The 19,834-nt window shown below is 41.3% G+C and overlaps 1 protein-coding gene across 1 annotated transcript in view; it reads right to left on the minus strand.

Annotated features, from left to right (window-relative positions):
* LOC111952325 (vesicular glutamate transporter 3-like) overlaps window positions 1-17,373 on the minus strand; it is a 41,850-nt gene extending 24,477 nt beyond the window's left edge. Inside the window, exons 1-3 of the mRNA XM_023970898.2 lie at window positions 17,090-17,373; window positions 10,787-11,039; window positions 7,061-7,179 (exon numbers count right to left, since the gene is read on the minus strand). Of these exons, the coding sequence (XP_023826666.1) occupies window positions 7,061-7,179; window positions 10,787-11,039; window positions 17,090-17,190 (473 nt within the window). The 5' untranslated portion in view covers window positions 17,191-17,373. The remainder of the gene's footprint in view (window positions 1-7,060; window positions 7,180-10,786; window positions 11,040-17,089) is intronic.
* Between the last annotated feature and the right edge of the window lie 2,461 nt (window positions 17,374-19,834).

Here is a 19,834-nt window from a genome sequence, read left to right on the forward strand (position 1 = left end):
TGAGTTAGAAATGTAAAACTTAAAGAGTATTTTTTTTCTAACACCTACAGTAGCTGAGCTATTAGACGACCCTTTTGTAAAGGTTGAAGACTCTATTGTCCTGCTTATAGCCCATCCTGCAAATGTGTTTTGCCTAATTCACAGCCTGATACGCTTGTGAAAAACAAATGTCTCCAGCTGTCCATCACTACTGTAAATAAAAACACAGAACATCTAAGGGGCTTTTATATAATTATCATGTAGGGTTAATAATAATAATAATAATCGTTGGATAACAGATCGGCTCTCGTAACTCATTAAGAGGAGGCTTCTATCTTCAATATAATCATTAGTTCAGAAGGTTTTGTTTGTTTGGTCCTTAAATTAAACTGTTATATATTTTTATTTATCACAATTTTCTTTAACCAATTTTAGTCTTTAATGCAGGGCCGACAGCCAAGTTCCTTACTTTTCCCTGCTTCACTTGATAAAGGTTCCAATTGATAATTAAAAACAAAAATCAATTATTATATTGAGTTTTATTTGTTCTGTCTTTTCTGGTGGATTAAACTGAAATTACAACCAACTTTCTATGGCTTGTTTAAAAAATAACGATATTTTGGAGATGATTTTGTTTTCAAATAACCGAAAGTGTGTCACGACTTCCACCGAAGGTGGCTCCTCTCCTGTTCGGGCGGTGCTCGGCGGTTGTCGTCACCGACCTACTAGCTGCCACCGATCCATTTTTCCTTTTCGTTTGTGTCTGTCTGTTTTTTTTACACCTGTGTCCTATTAGTGATTTCGGTGGGTTTATTAACCTCCACTGCCTGCTAATTCTTTGTGCGGGATTATTTGCTGTTGTTACTCTGTTAGGGGTGCGTGTTTGCGCCACAGGTTTTTTTTTTTCTCACGGTCGTTGTACCGTTTGGATTGTAATTAGAAGTAGAGGTTTCTCCTCCGTGTGTACGTTATTTCCCTGTGTGTGGCGACTTCGTTGGGTGTGTTTCCCCACCTGTTGTTGTTGTGATGGGACTTTCAATATAACGATTGTGCTACTGGGACTTCCTTGCTCTCCTGCTCCTGACTCCTCCACCTACCTCTTCTTAGGAAGCACCTAACAAAGTGAGCGTCAAAAAGAAAGGAGGACCAAGGCACATTGTTGGAGACTTTTATCTCCTCAACAACTTTAAAAATCTGCTATCGCAGAGCAGCTAACCGATCGCTGCAGCTGTACATAGTCCATCTGTAAACTCTCGATTGTGCTACTGGGACTTCCTTGCTCTCCTGCTCCTGACTCCTCCACCTACCTCTTCTTAGGAAGCACCTAACAAAGTGAGCGTCAAAAAGAAAGGAGGACCAAGGCACTCTTCATATAATTAATGACAATGCCTTTATTTGTATGGCATGTTCAATGGAAACAAAGTTTAAAAACTCTGATGTATTTCGGCTCCATGTCCTTCGTCAGGGAGTACCGAAAGTTAGCGGTTGTAATCTGAATAAAGRGAAAAAGGCCATTCTTGAACATGGGGTGAGACATTCTTACAAATTTGTAAATAAAGCCRGTTTGTTATTTAGAATAATTTATTTATGTTTTTAGAGGGAGAGAAACCAAAAGCCCACCGTGCCTATTTTTCGAACATCGTCAGTCCACATGTCAAGCGTATTTCTCCCATTGTATTTACCCAAGTTCTCTCTTAACTCCAGGACMACCGACAGTTTTTGTTGTTGTTGCCTGATGCTAGACTCTAGTGCCAGAGAAGAGAGACTCTCAGGCTAAAAATACCTCCATTAATTTACGAAAAGATTACTGAAAAAGTAAATTTGTGCCACAGTTTAGACTACTGATAGATCAGCGTTTTAACTCCCCTTTGTGATAGTGTGGTGMAATGACAAAATGCCACCATCTACCACTAACGGTCACGGCATAAGCTTGTAACTTTTAAAGGAAGAACTACTGTAAATGTGTCCATAAACCAGATTACACKTTTATTTCTTGCTGAGATGTACTGCCCCCCGCTGCTGCCATGGTGGATGCTAGTGGTGCTATAGCTGAGTGTTTAACACCTTTTCTGTCCTCGAAGTTGGTCATTTTAGGGRATTTGAATCTGGATTGCCTAWCCCTGGCCTCTGATCAATTTAAGAGTATACAGTATGCATTCMTTTGAATCTGACTGAATTTATTTCAAAACCCACACGGCTAAATGTGAAACACCCTGTTAACTCCTCATTGATTTAACATTTTTACTACTAACCACCATAAATATTTGTGTAGTGGAGTATTTGCACATGCTTTACTTGACAGTTAGAAGTAAATGCGTATCTACGGATGGTGTTAAATCAGACTTCCTGTATATTACAAAAGGTGTTCCACGGGGGTCGATTTTGGATCCTGTACTTTTTTACTGTTTACATTAGCCATGCTGGCTAAGTGTGCCTTGAATTCTAAAAAAAATCACAGACAGTGTCACCAGCAAATCACCCCCAACACCATAACACCTCCTCCTCCATGCTTCATGGTGGAAATACACATGCGGAGTTCATTCGTTTTTTTAAATGCATATTGACTGACCTTCATGTCTTGAAGTAATGATGGACTGTCATTTCTCGTTGCTTATTTGAGCTGTTTTGCCATAATATGGACTTGGTTTTTTACCAAATAAGGCTATCTTCTCTATACCACCCTACTTTGTGACAACACAACTGATTGGCTCAAATGCATTAAGAAGGAAAGAAATTCCACAAATTAACTTTTAAGAAGGCACATCTGTTAATTGAAATGCATTCCAGGTGACTACCTCATGAAGCTGGATGAGAGAATGTGTGCAAAGCTGTCATCATGGCAAAATGTGGCTCATTGAAGAATCTCAAATATAAAATATTTTTAGATTTGTTTAAAACGTTTTTGGTTACTACATGATTCCATATGTGTTATTTCATAGTTTTGATGTCTTCACTATTATTCTACAATGTAGAAAATAGTAAAAATAAAGAAAAACCCTTGAATGAGTAGGGGTTCTAAATCTTTTGATCGGTAGTGTATATGATTGAAATGACACCCACCATGTATTCAAGAAAATGTTGTGCAAATATTTAAAAAAATCTTAAGTTTATGCATTTTTAGATAATTGATATTAAGGTAAGAAAAGGGTCATTTTAAAAAGGAACAAAAACGMCATCCTGAAATTCTGAAATAGTTTGACAACCCTGTTTGTAAGCTTTACATTTATATCAAACTCAACAGTTTATCTTTTCCAGCGATGAAGACATGGATGTTTCATGGTAGGGTGGGGTATGCAAAATGGGTAAACRTTGAGCGCATTTCTCCTGAATGTTTTGGCATTCAGGTTAAAAAGGTGACTTTCTGACCACTTCTACCATGGGAAAACATGTATGGAAAGTTTTGTTTAAAACAAAAGTGATGCTGTCAAAAAGTGAATGTAATGAAATGCATTTACCTTTGAYACCTTCAAATGGGGGGACTAGATACATAAAGTGCATTCATTTCTAAACAGTAAAACAGATATGTATGAAAATACCCTAAAATAAAAGGTGACATTCTGCACTGTTGCTTCATATAACACATTTGATCTCAAATCCAAAATGCTGGACATATAGAGCCAAATAAATAGTTTTTGCTTCACTGTCCAAATAAACACGCAGGAGAGTGTATGATACAGTAACAGCTACATATAGAATTATAAAATCTTAATGGACACTTGACATACAACAACCAGGTCAATAACAACCCACCACAATTACTGTCATGGCCTGTACTGCTGTAGATCTAAAGGTTAAAACCAGTCGCAGGCAAAAGAAAGTGAGCACCCAAGACTATCTTCTATTGACTCAACACCAATCATCAATATCCCTGAAATAGTCAGTCCCTCCCAGGTCTCCCCTAGCCTCGACTCCAGATGTTCTAGATTTAGGAGAATATGGTGTGATCTCTGGCATTGCAAGAATGGGTCTCCTTCTGACAACTCAAAATGACCAATCCAACATAACAATATGACAGATCGAATACATCTGCCTTTGAGGGACAGACAGAGATCCCATAAGATTCTGCTTCATCCCTATTGCTTTCTTCCTTCCTTCCACCCCTCCTTTTTCCCAAAACAAAGTGTAAGTGACACTTGTAATATTCCAGTGGCTGGCGTCTCAGGGAGAAATCAGATGCAGGATCTTTCATTATTTACTCCGTCAGTGGCGTGTTCTCTTTTCCTGTGAAGATTTTATTACAGGACTACTATCAGCCCCATCAGAGCTGCACGCTCAACACACGCACACGCACATGCACACGCACACACCRGACGGCATTAACCCTTACCTAACACACACACAAACACTGCATGCCTTTTTCACTTAGGTACCTGAAACCTTTCAGTTATAGCTCTAACGCCACACACTGAGCAATGCCAAATATCCCATCTTTCAGTTCTAAACCTCACCACACACATTGACTGACTGCATATTTCAGACACCCAATGTGTATGTTCCTGCACTTACAGTTTTTTGACAATCGCTAGGACCCATTTCTCAATACTTAGGTCACTTTTTCAAAACTCTTCACACAGTGAGCATAACAGCAGTCTATGTGGGCTAAACTGTGGATCATTTTTCATTGCTTTGGCACAAAATGCATTCAATGACTACATCTTTCAATTTTCATGAACTCTTTTCTCACTCAGACACAACCACCACCAAAACTATGTACCTACAGGCCAATTTGCACATGTCTACATACTCTTTTCAAAACTGTTAAACTTAAGGTCAAAACCTAAAATAACACAAAATTGAATAAGACATAAATTTGCTACATTTCTACAGTAATACCGTATTGAAATATATTCCAAATCTAAAAAATGAAATACTAYCAAAACARTTAGACCAACCACAGCTGATTCCCATTGTAGCKGAACACYTACMCAGGTGTTAGTCTTTCAATTWCATTACCATCTATACAAAAGGGAACATCTTAGGAATAATGATGTACTGTAATGTAAACATGGACCCAGCCAGAGATAGAGAAGTGGCTGACAGAGGAAGAAGAGTGGCTGGGAGAGGGAGAGGAGTACGTATGTGTGGTGGAAGAAGACTGAGAGGAAGATCAAGAGCTGTAGTCTCAGATGAGATTAGGGCTGCTATAATTGATAATGTAATAAATCATGGTCTATCAATGAGAGAGGCTGGTCTGAGAGTGCAGCCAAATCTGCAACGCTCAACAGTGGCATCTATTCTGAGAAATTTCCGKSAAAACAACAGGTAAGATGTGCATTTTGCAAGGGCATCTGACTGAACTGCACATTACAGAAGTAAATTGAGCAAAGCCTCCAAACCTACTTGTGTGTAATTGTAATTGTTTTTTATTTCTGCTTAGGACCCAACGGTTACCTCCTACAGGCGGGAGAGGTAGGATTTTCACTGCTGTGCAGGAAACTGCAATCGTTGATATGGTCATCAGAAACAATGGCATAAAACTCAGAGATTTGGGACGAGTGCTGGCAGACAATGTAAGCTTAACAAATATTTCTAGAGTCCTGAAACAACATCAAGTCAGGATGAAGCAGTTGTACACTGTCCCCTTTGAGAGGAACTCTGAACGAGTCAAGCAACTCAGGAACCAATAAGTCCAGGTAAGATTACTATAAAATACAGAACTGGTTTTGAACAAAACCAAACAGGGCAGAGACACACAATGGCATGTTTTAAGGCATAATGTAAACTACTGCAATAGCCTGACTCTTATGTTGCCTTGTGGATTTATTTTAGAGTCATGGAGATTGAAGCCAGGCAAACACCCCACATATTCATCTTTGTGGATGAGGCTGGTTTCAACTTRRCCAAAACACRGCGGYRAGGAAGGAATGTGATTGGRAAAAGAGCCACAGTGGATGTCCYGGGCCAGAGGGGTGCCRACATCACAATGTGTGCAGCAATATCCTCTGATGGATTGCGGTTACACAMACCGCTAATTGGGCCATACAACACWGAGGGTCTCATTTCATTCTTGGGTGACCTCTATGGAAGGGTTGTGCCAGGTGAGGCGAAATCGGCCAACGTTTGTAATTGTATGGGACAATGTGGCATTTCACCACTCCTATGCAGTCACAGAGTGGTTTGCAGCCCATCCCAGGATGATGTCACTTTTTCTCCTTCCTTACTCTCTATTCCTCAACCCCATAGAGGAATTATTTTCCTCATGGAGGTGGAAGGTTTATGACCACCATCCACATGATCAAATGTCCCTCCTGGACTAAATGAATGCTGGATGCCTGGACATATCTGCAGATTGCCAGGGATGGACCAGGCATGCCAAAAGATTATTTCCTGGGTGTATTGCCCAAGATTACATAAGATGTGATGTGGATGAGAACCTGTGGCCAAATGCATAAGACAGAGTTGACTAGTATTGCCACTGTATCTGTATCGGTAGATGGTGTATATACAAATGATTGTATTTTGGAATCACTCAATGCCATAAAATGACATAAAACATATTGAAGCATATTGCATCATGTCTGATACATTCCTGTAACATATACTGCAGTGAATTCTAAACAGTAGAGAGGTGTCATTCTTGTTTTGTAAAGAAAACAGTGTGTAATGCTACCTGTTGTTAGTGTTGTTTAGATCATGGTTTTATGAGTGACAGTGTGCTTGTTGGGTGACAACCTTTGCTAGTGTTATGGAAGAACGAGCTGATTTGAGACGTGTATGAAGAGTTTTGGTAGTTTTAGGGCATTTTGAACGTGAAATTAACTGCTGTTCCAAGCTGAAAGTTAGTTAGGAGAACTGTGTGAAGAGTTTTGAAAAAGTGACCTAAGTATTGAGAAATGGGTCCTAGCGATTGTAAAAAACTGTAACAGAGGTATGCATTCCAAACCTCCATTATCAATAGTCAATGATCTTGAGCCACCGCAGTCACCTGTTTAACACTCTCTAGTCCGCCCATAAACCAGTTATATTCAAATACCTTCTATTTATTGAATTTCCTGAGTTTTTCAGTATCGTAAACAGTGCCCATATTTGGACAGCCCCAGGGTCACAAGGAGTGAGAGCGTTAGCAGTGGGAAGGTCTCACCTGTTGGCGGCCAGCTTGTTGGAGATGAAGCCTCCAGGGATCTGTGTGACGATGTAACCCCAGAAGAAGGAGCCATGGATCAGTCCCACAGTCTCTGGGTCCCAGTTGAATTGAGCTGGCTGGTGAAGAGGGATAATATAGGGTATTTAACTTGTTATGAGTTATTTCAMATAAGAAGCGTTTGTGTATGTGTCCGGGGCTATTGTGTTGTTAGAGTTTGAAAATAGAATCAGAGGACTGTTTGGGGGATGCTGCTGTCCTTCAGAACAACGCTTAAACTTTTCCATCCAAATATCAGCTGTTGAATAGCAATGGCACTATAATACGACATAATACAACATTCAAGGGTGTGTTCACCTGATCCCCTGTATCAGGGATGGATGATTGATGTAGTTAATTAAGAAGATTAAACTCAAGATTTAGATATGCAATCTTTTTAGTATTTTGACTGAAGCCTATAGGCCTACATTGACGACTGCTGGCTAACAGGTGATGATAGATGAATCACTGATGATTCAAGTATTAGCCTATACCTGCCCATTTACTAGGCATACTATGKAATTATATTMTATTTGAAAACTTTTTCAAAATTCAATCACTGCGAGCATTGATATCACTCTGTGGTGAAGTCATTAAACTCGTCTGTCCACAATAGAGCCTGTCTCTTATACACATCTAGATGTGTATAAGAGACAGGCCTATGGCTACCTTAAATATGGCTCCCAATCAGAGACAAATGAATGACAGCTGTCTCTGATTGAGACCCAATCTAGGCAGCCATAGACATAACTAGACAACCTCACAATTATCTATCCCATCCACAATACAACACCCATAGACTAAACAAAACACACACAACATACAATGCCCACCCCAACTCACGCCCTGACCAACTAAACATAATCAAAATAACATAAAAATAGGTCAGGAACGTGACAAGAGCCCTCTCAGTACTGTTTTCGTGATGAAAATGTTTGATGTTGTTTTCTCAAGTTAAACTACATATTTGTTTAATCTATATTCCATATAATCTTACAACATTTGCTGTCGTTACATAATTTCATTCCCTTGCCGTTATTGCAACATTGTATACAATTCTGTTTCATACCATAGGCCCATTTATTTAGGTTTGATATGGATGCAGTGTTCGGGACTCACGAACAACGCTACACTCATGAGGAAACAGAACCAAAGACAAAACAAACGGAAAAGGAAACATGGATCGGTGATGGCTAGTAGGCTGGCGACGCTGACCGCTGAGCACCACCCGAACAGGTAGAGGAACCACCTTCGGTGGAAGTCGTGACAGAGCTAGGCTGAAACACCTGCATTTTGGAGCTGCCTTTCTCAAGAAAACAAAAAAGAGACCATGAATGCAGATTTATTAACACAATATTTCTTATTTTTTTAATATTGTTTGCAAACTSATATGTGACACGTATTAATGCCAAAATAACATGCAAAACAGGCAACAAAACAGGTGGGGCTCAAACATGTGCTGTGTGAATGACGGGTCACCACTGTCTACTTAGCAATTTAATGAAGTTGGGTTTAGGTTCCCAATCTCCCAACCTCCTAATTAGCTACCAGTAAGCCATTTCAGGCTATCAATCAAGTTAGATTAGCTAGAGTAGACGCCTGTATCTTTGTAGTGACTGGGTTGATACACCATCCAAAGTGTAATTAATACTCAAAGGAATTTTTCCATTTTTATTTTTACCCATCTACCCTTAGGTGCCCTTCTTTGCTAAACATTGGATAACCTCCCTGGTCTTTGTGGTGGAATCTGTGTTTGAAAAAAAACAACCGACATGAGCAAAACATCTGACATGTACATGCTTGTGAGAATCTCACCTTTGCACATAGGGGTCGCTAATGTGTAGCACAAACGGTTCATAAGCTATAGACCAGTGGAGGCTCCTCAGAGGAGGAAGGAGAGGACCATCCTCAGTGAATTTCATAAAAATAAAAATGTTCAAACATTTAAAACGTCTCGCGTCACCAAATAATTTATTAAAACTGTTTTACAATGAAGGTCTACAGTAGCCTCAACAGCACTCTGTAGGCTAGCACCATGGTGTAGCCGGAGTACAGATAGCTTCCGTCCTCCTCTGGGTACATTGACTTCCATACAAAACCTAGGAGGCTCATGGTTCTCACCCCTTTTCATAGACTTACACATTAATTATGACAACTTCCGGAGGATGTACTCCAACCTATCAGAGCTCTCGCAGCATGAACTGACATGTTGTCCAACAAATCAAAGGATCAGAGAATGAATTTTGTACTGAAAGCATAAGCTACAGCTAGCTAGAACTGCAGTACATAAAATGTGGTGAGTAGTTGACTCAAAGAGAGAGAAAGACAACAGCTGAACAGTTTTTCACTTCACTTACTTTGCTAGCGTATGCAGCCAGCTAGTTTAGCCTACTCAAACACCCAGCTCAAACAGAAAAGGATGCTATATTAGCTAGCTGGCTATGGCTATCCAACACTGGAACTCTTCCAAGTCAAGGTAAGCTTTTGGTTTGATTAATTTATTGTCACCAAGGCCCACTAGTGTAACTGCTAAACTGCTTGTACACTGTACTGCATGATTGTAGTGGGTTTACTAATGTGTTAGTTCTGGTAGCTATGTTATTTATAACATTAGCTAATATGGCGATGACGATTTAGGCTGTGTGTAGGGGTTAGTGGTTAAAATATGAAGGTTTGGCTTGGAAAGTTTTTTTCCACATGTTCACAGACAGCTGATGTATTGTGTACTGAAGTCCACAAGCGAAGGGAAAAAGTGAGAGGAGGAGAGTGCGTAGATGCGAGAAGGAATTATACAACGCTCAAAGGGATCATACTGTTTGTATGTGGCTGCTATGAAAGTGAACTGTGTTTGCGTGTGATCAGGGGTGTATTCATTCTGCCGACTCTGTTGAAAAACATTTCTTAAACGGAAACAAACAGAACGAAACAGGGATAAACACATGATTTTCTTCCAATAGAAACGCTCGTAAATAAATACACCTTCGATCATCTAGATGCAGGCAAGAGTGTACAAAGGCGGTATTGAATGTATCGATGTCTGTCACCTCGATTACTCACATTTCTCTCAACCTGTGAACCTACGTTGTAAACTTTAATTCATAGGCAAGGTCATGATGGGTATAGGGAAATCATGTAGTAGCCGAAACATTTTGATGTTACACTGAGCTGGGTGAATGGAATATGAATGACAGTCATCCAATATACTGTAATAGAATAAGGCCTTGCTCATAAAAAAAAAAAATATTCTCCCTCATCTTAGACAGCACCGACCGCCACTGCTGGGCATGCATATTTCTCTACCTGTACGGCACGTGCAATTTGAATGCACCTCGAGGTTAAAATTGTTTTCTCACATTGATGCGACAGGCTGAACAATTGAATAGTTAAACTATTCTACTATGGGGATGTCTGATTTGGCTGAAGCTTACTCGTGTTTTTGTCTGTGGAAAATGAAACATGGACAACAATTTTTCATAATTCAAATAACCAAAGCAGGTACCAGGTCTCAGCTCCGCATGGATCATAGGTGCCGTCCGACTCAATTTGACCCCTGCCTCTACCTGCCTACCTCCTGCTGCTTCATTGCCCTAATGACTGCTACAAAGTTTCTATTTTACACACTCCATAATGCACACCTCAATCTATGGAGTCTTGTTTATGTCAGTGAGATATTTCTTTCTCTCTCACCTGGAGTACAGGTGTCCCATTGATGTAGACCGTGTTGTTGTTGACCATCTCCACGATRGCCACGCCCAGGTTGCAGCGGATGCCAAAGGAGATGCAGAAACCCAGTCCACTGAGCATGGCGATGATGTAGCGCTTGGGCAGGCCGCAGCACCCGCAATCAAACAGAGGGGCACTGTGACGAGGGGTCACCTGTTCCGCGTCCTCTGTCAGCTCCATCTGGTCCTCCTCGTCCGCATTGGTGCCATCGATTTTCCTGTAACGCAAAACATGCAAGTTGAGACAGATACCCAGCAAACAGTCAATCTTCCTACAATGTTCAACAGGAGGACATTGGTAAGTGTTTAATTGGTGACGTTGTCATACTACACTACATAGTCCAACACTCTTAGAAAAAAAGGTTCCAAAAGGGTTCTTCGGCTGTCCCCATAGGAGAACCCTTTTGGTTCCAGGTAGAACACTTTTTTGTTTTCAGAACCCTTTTGTGTTCCATGTAGAACCTTCTGTGGAAAAAGTTCTACATGGAACCCAAAAAGCTTCTACCTTGAACCAAAAATAGTTATTCAAAGGGTTCTCCTATGGGGACAGCTGAGGAAAACTTTTATGTTCTAGATAGCACCTTTTTTCGAAGAGTGTACTACAAATAAGTATGGTGTATACAATAAGTATTTGTATACCTAATTCCCTTGAATGACACTTCATGTTAAATCTACTATGATATTTGAAAAGAGTCTTTAAAAGACACAAAGACCATTCCTGATCTTACCCTTTCTGTCTTCAATAGTATTWTTWWWTTTTTTTTAAACTGAGGAAGGGGAGGAGACTCCCAACCGCCTACTCCCCATGAGAGGTCMCAAGGTGAAACCAGGATGCAGTTCTGAAAAGGTAACTGTGCATCTGATATTTGGCTCCCCCTCCCCCCCACGACTATACACCTGTTCCATTACCCAACATCCCTCTCGACCCTCATCCCGCAGTTAACAGGAGCTGCTTTCATCTGGCCGCCTCAGATCTTCACCTGAGTTCCTCTCTCTGGGCAGATGTGATAATGGTGTTCAAGGGGTCTGTATTTTATCATGCATTTGGTCTCCCTTGCACATACTGTAGATCCATTGTTAGTGAATGGCATGTCCTAACTATATATACTGTATGTTTTCAATCCATCGAATATGGACAGCTGTAGTGATTCACAGGGGAATAAGGTCAGTATTTGAAGCGTCATCCCATTCATCACAAACGGACTGAATGTTAACAACAATAAGTATTTTTGTGTTACATTGGTGTGTGGAGTTTGTAGAGCACCATCCTCAGCGGGGTCGGAAAACAACCTGATGCATCTCGTTTTCAGGGCAAATGGAAAGAGAGCCTGTGACACGACTTCCACTTTTGGACGTTAACAAGGCAACACTCCACCTTAACTCCTCCTCCACATTTACTTGATTGGTTGAACAGTTTCTTTTCTCRCCAGGACCAGAAAGAAAGAAACAGGGCTCAGGTGTCTGCTGCATTAGGTTAGTACAGCACAAATTCAATGGTTGACAGTGTAATAGATATCCTCAGCACTCCTCCAGGCAGCTTTGATAGACAGATGGGCAAACAGTAGAGATTCTTGCAAACTCCTATMCAATCTCATAAAACAACCTGAAAAAACATTTTTGGTGTAATTATATTTAAAAGAATGGTTCTTTGCAGAACCTTAGGAAAGGGTTATAGCAGCATGTGTTCCATTTAGACCTTGTCAAAAAGGGTTCTGCATAGCACCAAAAGGGGATCCGCTACTGTTACAAGCCAAAGAACCCTAATTTGGCACTATGTAGACTGAGTCAGCCATTTTTGAATTTTCAAAATACTCAGGTTCCTTAACTAATACACATGTTATTTGCTGCAGAACAGGCAAAGTGCACCTAAAGAGAACTGAAGTGTCAAAGCATTAGCTGAAGCAAAACAAAACAGCCACACATACAATACAAAAATATCCCTTCATTAGTCCCTTGATGTCAAGGATGCTGGGCTCCATTCCTTTTACCTCACACTCTTCAGAGGTCTATATTATGTACACTTCATTCACTCCTTCATTCATTCACAAGTATTTAATGTGCAAGAAAACCTTTATGATGTCTTGCTTGAAAGGCCCACATTCGTAAAAAAACAAAAGGGTATTTTATCCCATGATCTATTAGCAAGCAGAATCTTACTCATCCCTGCCTCCCACAGACTGTCACCACTGTCTTTCCCAAACCCCTAAGCCCCCATCCTTCCACTCCAACTCAGCCCTGTCTCCCTATTCACTGATCCCCCATTGAAATCCCACTATGCACTCAGATGAACCATCAAACAGGCAAAGYGTCAATACAGGACTAAGATTGAATCCTACAACACCGGCACTGAAGCTTGTCGGATGTGGCAGGGCTTGCAAACYATAACAGACTACAAAGGGAAACCCAGCCGCGAGCTGCCCAGTGACACAAGACGAGATACATTTATTTTATGCTCGCTTCGAGGCAAGCAACACTGAAGCATGCATGAGAGCACCAGCTGTTCCGGAAAACTGTGTGATCACGCTCTCCGTAGCCGGTGTGAGTAAAACCTTTAAACAGGTCAACATTCACAAGGCCGATGGGCCAGATGGATAACCAGAACGTGTACTCAGAGCACTCAAGGACCAACTGGCAAGTGTCTTCGCTGACATTTTCAATATCTCCCTGACCGAGTCTGTAATACCTACATGTTTCAAGCAGACCACCATAGTCCCTGTGCCCAAGAAAGCAAAGGTAACCTGCCTAAATGACTACTGCCCCGTAGCACTCACGTCGGTAGCCATGATGTGGTTTGAAAGGCTGGACATGGCTCACATCAACACCATCATCCCGGAAACCCTAGACCCACTCCAATTCGCATACCGCCCCAACAGATCCACAGATGAYGCAATCTCAATCGCACTCCACACTGCCCATTCCCACCTGGACAAAAGGAACACCTATGTGAGAATGCTGTTCATTGACTACAGCTCAGCGTTCAACACCATAGAGCCCACAAAGTTCATCACTAAGCAAAGGACACTGGGAGTAAACACCTCCCTCTGCAACTGGATCCTGGACTTCCTGATGGCAACAACACATCTGCCACGCTGATCCTCAAAACTGGGTCCCCTCCTGTAGTCCCTGTTTACCCACGACTGCGTGGCCAAGCATGACTCCAACATCAACAGTGGTAGRCCTGATCACCAACAATGATGAGACAGGCTATAGGGAAGAGGTCAGAGACCTGGCAGGGTGGTGCCAGGACAAYAACCTCTCGCTCAACATGAGCAAGACAAAGGAGCTGATCGTGGACTACAAGAAAAGGAGGGCYGAACACACCCCCATTCACATCGACGGGGCTCTAGTGGAGCGGGTCGAGAGTTTCAAGTACATTGGTGTCCACATTACCAACAAACTATCATGGTCCAAACACACCAAGACAGTTGTGAAGAGGGCACGACGACACCTTTCCCACCTCAGGAGACTGAAAAGATTTAGCATGGGTTCTCAGATCCTCAAAAAGTTCTACAGCTGCACCATCGAGAGCATCMTGACCGGTTGCATCACCACCTGGTATGTCAACTGCTCGGTATYYGACCGTAAGGCGCTACAGAGTGTARTGCGTTTGGCCCAGTACATCACTGGGGTCATGCTTCCTGCCATCCAGGACCTGTATACTAGGCGGTGTCARAGGAAGGCCCAAAAAATTGTCAAAGACTCCAGGCAAACAAGTCATAGACTGTTCTCTCTGCCACCTCCAACGCACCCAATGATCCCACATCCCTCCACCTCCAACTCACCCCTGTCTTCACCAACCCCCCAGCCCCCATCTCTCTTCCCCAACTCACTCCTGATTTCTCCAGTCCCCATCCTTCCACTAAACTCACATATGTCTTCTCCAATCTCTCATCCAGAGCTGATGTTATGGGTAGGCCTTAGTGGGCCTGCCCTACCCTACCTCCTTGCCCGTCCAAATAAAATATTTTAATATTGACAGAAAGACTCATCAGTCACAGATAAAGCATCTGAGCAAACGAAACAGCGCCCTATCTGGCTCAGTATTTACAGGCCATGTACTGTATCTGATGCTGTCTGGCCAAAAAGARTATGGAATGTCATACTCTTTTTGGCCAGACACAATCAGATATATGGTCTACATATAGGAAGACAGAGGAGCGCTGTTTCGCTCGATCGGATACGTTCTCCGGTGAGATTGTATCAACCGGGTGCACAGTGCACTATTCAGATACTAKAATTATTTTGGACAAATGTCGAAGGTAACCTACTTTTTGAAGTGATTTGTTTGACAATCAGATGAAAACATTATGACTGGTTGTGTTCATGCCACATTCAAAGGTAATACATGTACAGTTAAATGACATGTCTTTACTATAAAACTAATCTGAAAAATTGTTCCCTTTAAAAAACCCTATGGAAATCGAAAGCCCGTCCAACTGACTCATTCTGGCACCGGCTCTGCCCTCATCCCAACTCACCCCTGCCTTCTCCATCCCCAATCCATCATCCCAACTCACCCCTGCCTTCTCCATCCCCAATCCATCATACCAACTCACCCCTGTCATCCCCAGCCCCATCCCTCTTTCCAAACTCACAGATCGTGCTCTCCACTATCTAAAATAGACTGGACAATGCTATGAGAATGGTTGATCATTATCAGTGGAAAGTATTTACGCTTGTCTTGTTTTTTTAATATAATTTTTTAAATCCTCAAGTAGACCAAAATGATGTCATCCTGTCTGCATTAAGTCAATGACGTCATTATGTCTATGAAGTTCTATGACTGTCGAGTAGTCAGTCAGATCATACTGAACAGAAGATGTATTTGTGTCTGTTGTTCAATGTCATTATTATCCAACCTTTTTTTGTACCAACGATAGCTTACATTTCAAGAAGCAATTCAGAACGGACTAAAACAGTGTCCGCTTACTGACAGACTGGTCAGCCACATCCTAGAGAGACCCTATTAAGAGAACATGTCATTCCCATAGATGTTTGTATTTCGGCCAATACATTTAGTCTCAGTGAAGTATGACATGGGAAATATGATAGATAGATAGATAGATAGATAGATAGATAGATAGATAGATAGATAGATAGATAGATAGATAGATAGATAGATAGATAGATAGATAGATAGATAGATAGATAGATAGATAGATAGATAGATAGATAGATAGATAGATAGATAGATAGATAGATAGATAGATAGATAGATAGATAGATAGATAGATAGATAGATAGATAGATAGATAGATAGATAGATAGATAGATAGATGTGATGATTCATTCTGCTCAGACTTAATTTCTCTTTTCCTCTCTTGGTCTCTCTGGATTCACATTTCTTAGTTTCACCTGCTAGTAATGATTTGACCAGTTTGGTGGGATTGCACATGGATCCTTGTGGACTTTGATGAAAAATGTCACTTTGCCTTTTCCATGTGTTTGTATAGTGTTTAAAATAAAACAGATGAAATAGAAAGTAAGCTGACAACATCATTCATTTTACACACATTTAATGATGACACATTTTCATTGTACTGATATTACAACCCTAATATAAATTATAGTCGATTGTTGGATAAATTTGTCCAGTTCACTTTTTWAAATATAATTTCAAATGTAYCTATTTCAGACTGCACAGTGAACACTGGTTCTTAACATGCAATAATTCCCTTTCACAGGAAATTGCCCACTTACTTGGTTTATCTCTTTTCAGACAACAATCCACCTCATATGTGGAAGTTCCATATTTATCATCCTCCCCTTGTGAAATATATATCAGATATGAAATATGCATCACAATGTCTTAAGATAAAACTCGTGATGACATCACTGGCATTGCCTGGCAAGCAAAACAATTAAATATTTAGTTCTCTAAGATCTCTGGGTACAGTACATGGTGAGCTTAATGTTCTTCAAACCTCCTGTTTTCCACCACTGCCTTTGTTCATAGTTCTTAGAATTTTGACCAAATGATCTGAGTTTGGGATTATAGCACTGGCATCGTTTTACCAGTGGATATAGAGATTTTTTATGCTAGCCTATAGGACTATAATTTAGATTAGAATATTGACCAAGCTATATAAAGATCCTAAAATACAATAAGATAACTAAGATAAAATACCTAACAGTACTCAGAAATAAATAATATATACTTATTAAATGATCTGATCTGTTGCTTCAAGTAGATATCAAACATGCACTGTGTCGTTTTTACCCCATTGAGTCACACACATATCTCAGTCAAAGAGATTTTCATACTCACCTCTGCAGGTTCCCCAGGCCGTCTCCTACYATATTCTTCACCTCCTCCTTCCCTGGTTTCAGAATCTGCTCCTTCAGCCCTGCAAACCCCCCGAAAGGCATCTTCCTCTGCTTCTCCCTGTCCTTCTCCCTCTCTTTATTTCACAGGAGTATGTATCTTCCCCTCTCTCTTGYGCGCTTTTCTCTGGGAAAGACAAGCAAATATCTGCTAGATGTGGTTGCTCATTCTTCCTGAGATTTTAGGCACAAAGGGGCTTGCTCCGCCTTTGTGTGGTGCCACGTGTCCCTCAGACGTTCCTCAGATGTGAGATGGGCTTCTGCTGTCTGCTCCTCTCTGGCGTGACCAGGGGATCAGACTGGGAGGCAAGGGGATGAYGGGCAAAGTGAGGAGGGGCTAGGTGGAGGTGAAAGGTGATCGGGTTGAGGCTAAGGGTGTGTCAGATGAACTCCTCAAGGTCCAAGGCACCAGATAGAGCTCCTAGCATGGCATAGTTCAGCTCACCTCCAGAAGGTTTGGTGGGAAGAGAGATACAGGGAAAGAGGGARGGAGAGAGAGAAGGAAAGAGTACAATCCCCCACCTCAGTATCTTGGCATGGTGAGCTATATGTGGATGGGTGCAGCAGGACTGAACAGCCCCCTTTGCTTTCCTCTCCATCTGATAGCTCCAACACTAATTGTGAAGAGGGTCTGGGGTACCTGTGTGCTTCCTAAAGCCTACCCCCCCACCGTTCCCTCATTAGCTCCCCAGCCCTCTAGCCCTACCTCTTTAGCCAAGAATGTTCATCTGATACCAACCCAGTGGATGAATGATTTAATATTGACAAGCCGCATTCAGAGAGACAAGAGCAGCATGGCTGCTGTGGTGTAATATGTGCACAGGTGAAACGTAAGACGCAACTATCATCAGGTTCGCTGGTACAACACTCCCATTCTTTGCCAGCGTTTCCATAGCACTATCATTTGGATTAGCTGTCAGCAGCAACAGAGTTAGCTACCCCCATGAGCTATTCAGACAGATGTACATTTACCTATTCACAGTCACACCAAATTACACCTTTATGTGGGTTTCCCATAACTAAATGCTTATTTAACTGGTACAGGCAAGCCCCAGAACCCAATCTTTGTCCAGTGTGAATCTCTTTATTTGCCGGGTCATTAAATATGCATGGGATTAAAAAAATTCCAATATAGACATTTTAAAAATTCATCAGTAGAATGTTGGTTGGTGCAACGAGCTCTCGAGCTCTGTTTTACTGATGGGTTGCTCCAGAGTGACGGCTTGGGGCGGTGCTGCTACTTCACTAGTCTGTGAGCTCCATAAATAAACTGTGGATCCGGCTCCCGAGTGGGCTCTCTCTCAATAAATAAGGCCCTTCATGACAGAAATATAACAGGCCAGTTGTCAGTGTAACATTCAGGGATGGGATAAAGCCAGTTTCCTTTCTCTGTAGGCATGTACAGTAAATGCATGTATTGTACTATGTATGTAAATGTTGATACTCACATGCTGTGTGCGTGTGTGTGTGTGTGTGTTGTAAAACTTCCCTGCTAACACTCTTTCTGCAAGGACCCAATTTCCAGACCCTCCAGGGGATGAGAAAATTAGGGAATTCTGGATTTTGTTTTCGTTGAGGTGCAGATGATGCTCTAGTAGTGTAGCTCAGTATGTCGATGGAGATGCTATCTGGGATGACATGATAAGTTGATTGTGCTTTCATGTGATGGGTCATTGATAGGGCCCGGAGCGTGGTCTCACGTCGGATAAAGTAAYGACTCTTAATGTCTGCATTATGTCACCTGTCAGAGACAATGGRGCCCGGAGTGTACATTCAACTCCATTGGGGTTCTTCTCAATACAATTTCAGGAAAAGTCTTGCCTACCATCTAGTGGCTAGAAGGGGGTACATGCCCCAACCAAGTTGTGGTACATACTGTACTTCACACTAAAACCATATCTATTAAATAACCTATTGCCAAAAGTCTATAAGAGGCCTTCTAAACTTTTTTGAGGGGTGCTTTAATGTAAAGTGGTACTACTAATATTGCCTCACCTGTTATTTGTCAATAATTCCAGAATGAACAGAGAAGATGAAAGAAGAAGTAAATCAGATATCATGTTGTACACTATGTGTGTGTGTGTGTGTGAATATGTTGCATTTGATAGTAGCCTACGTCTGTCTATTTCCATGTTATAGCCTCAGCTATTCAAAATGACTCCGATTTAAATCCATCAAAACATATGCTGGATGAATGTAGAGGGCCTTAAAGCTGTTGTCAGTGAGTCATGGACCGTCATGGCTTTGCACTGCCATTATAGCTACTGTAGACCAATGCCTCGCTGTTAAATATACTCATACGGAAAACTAAGCTAATATAATWTATGAACATAAAGTACCAGACAAAAGTTTGGACATACCTACTCATTGCAGGGAAATAACACATATGGAATCATGTAGTTACCAAAAAAGTGCTAAACAAATCAAAATCTATTTTATATTTGAGATTCTTCAAAGTAGCCACCCTTTGCCTTGACAACAGCTTTGCACACTCTTGGCATTCTCTCAACCAGCTTCACCTGAAATACTTTTCCAACAGTCTTGAAGGAGTTCCCACATATGCTATGCTAAACTGTCAAAAGAATCACTACACTAATTCCGCTGAATTCAAATGAAATGAAAACCACAGCTTTCTCAGATGCCTTTGTTCTGCTGTTTTTGAGGTAGTACAGTCAGTACCAATTTTGTA

Source organism: Salvelinus sp. IW2-2015, linkage group LG26, assembly GCF_002910315.2.
Source record: "Salvelinus sp. IW2-2015 linkage group LG26, ASM291031v2, whole genome shotgun sequence".
Taxonomy (NCBI): domain Eukaryota; kingdom Metazoa; phylum Chordata; class Actinopteri; order Salmoniformes; family Salmonidae; genus Salvelinus; species Salvelinus sp. IW2-2015.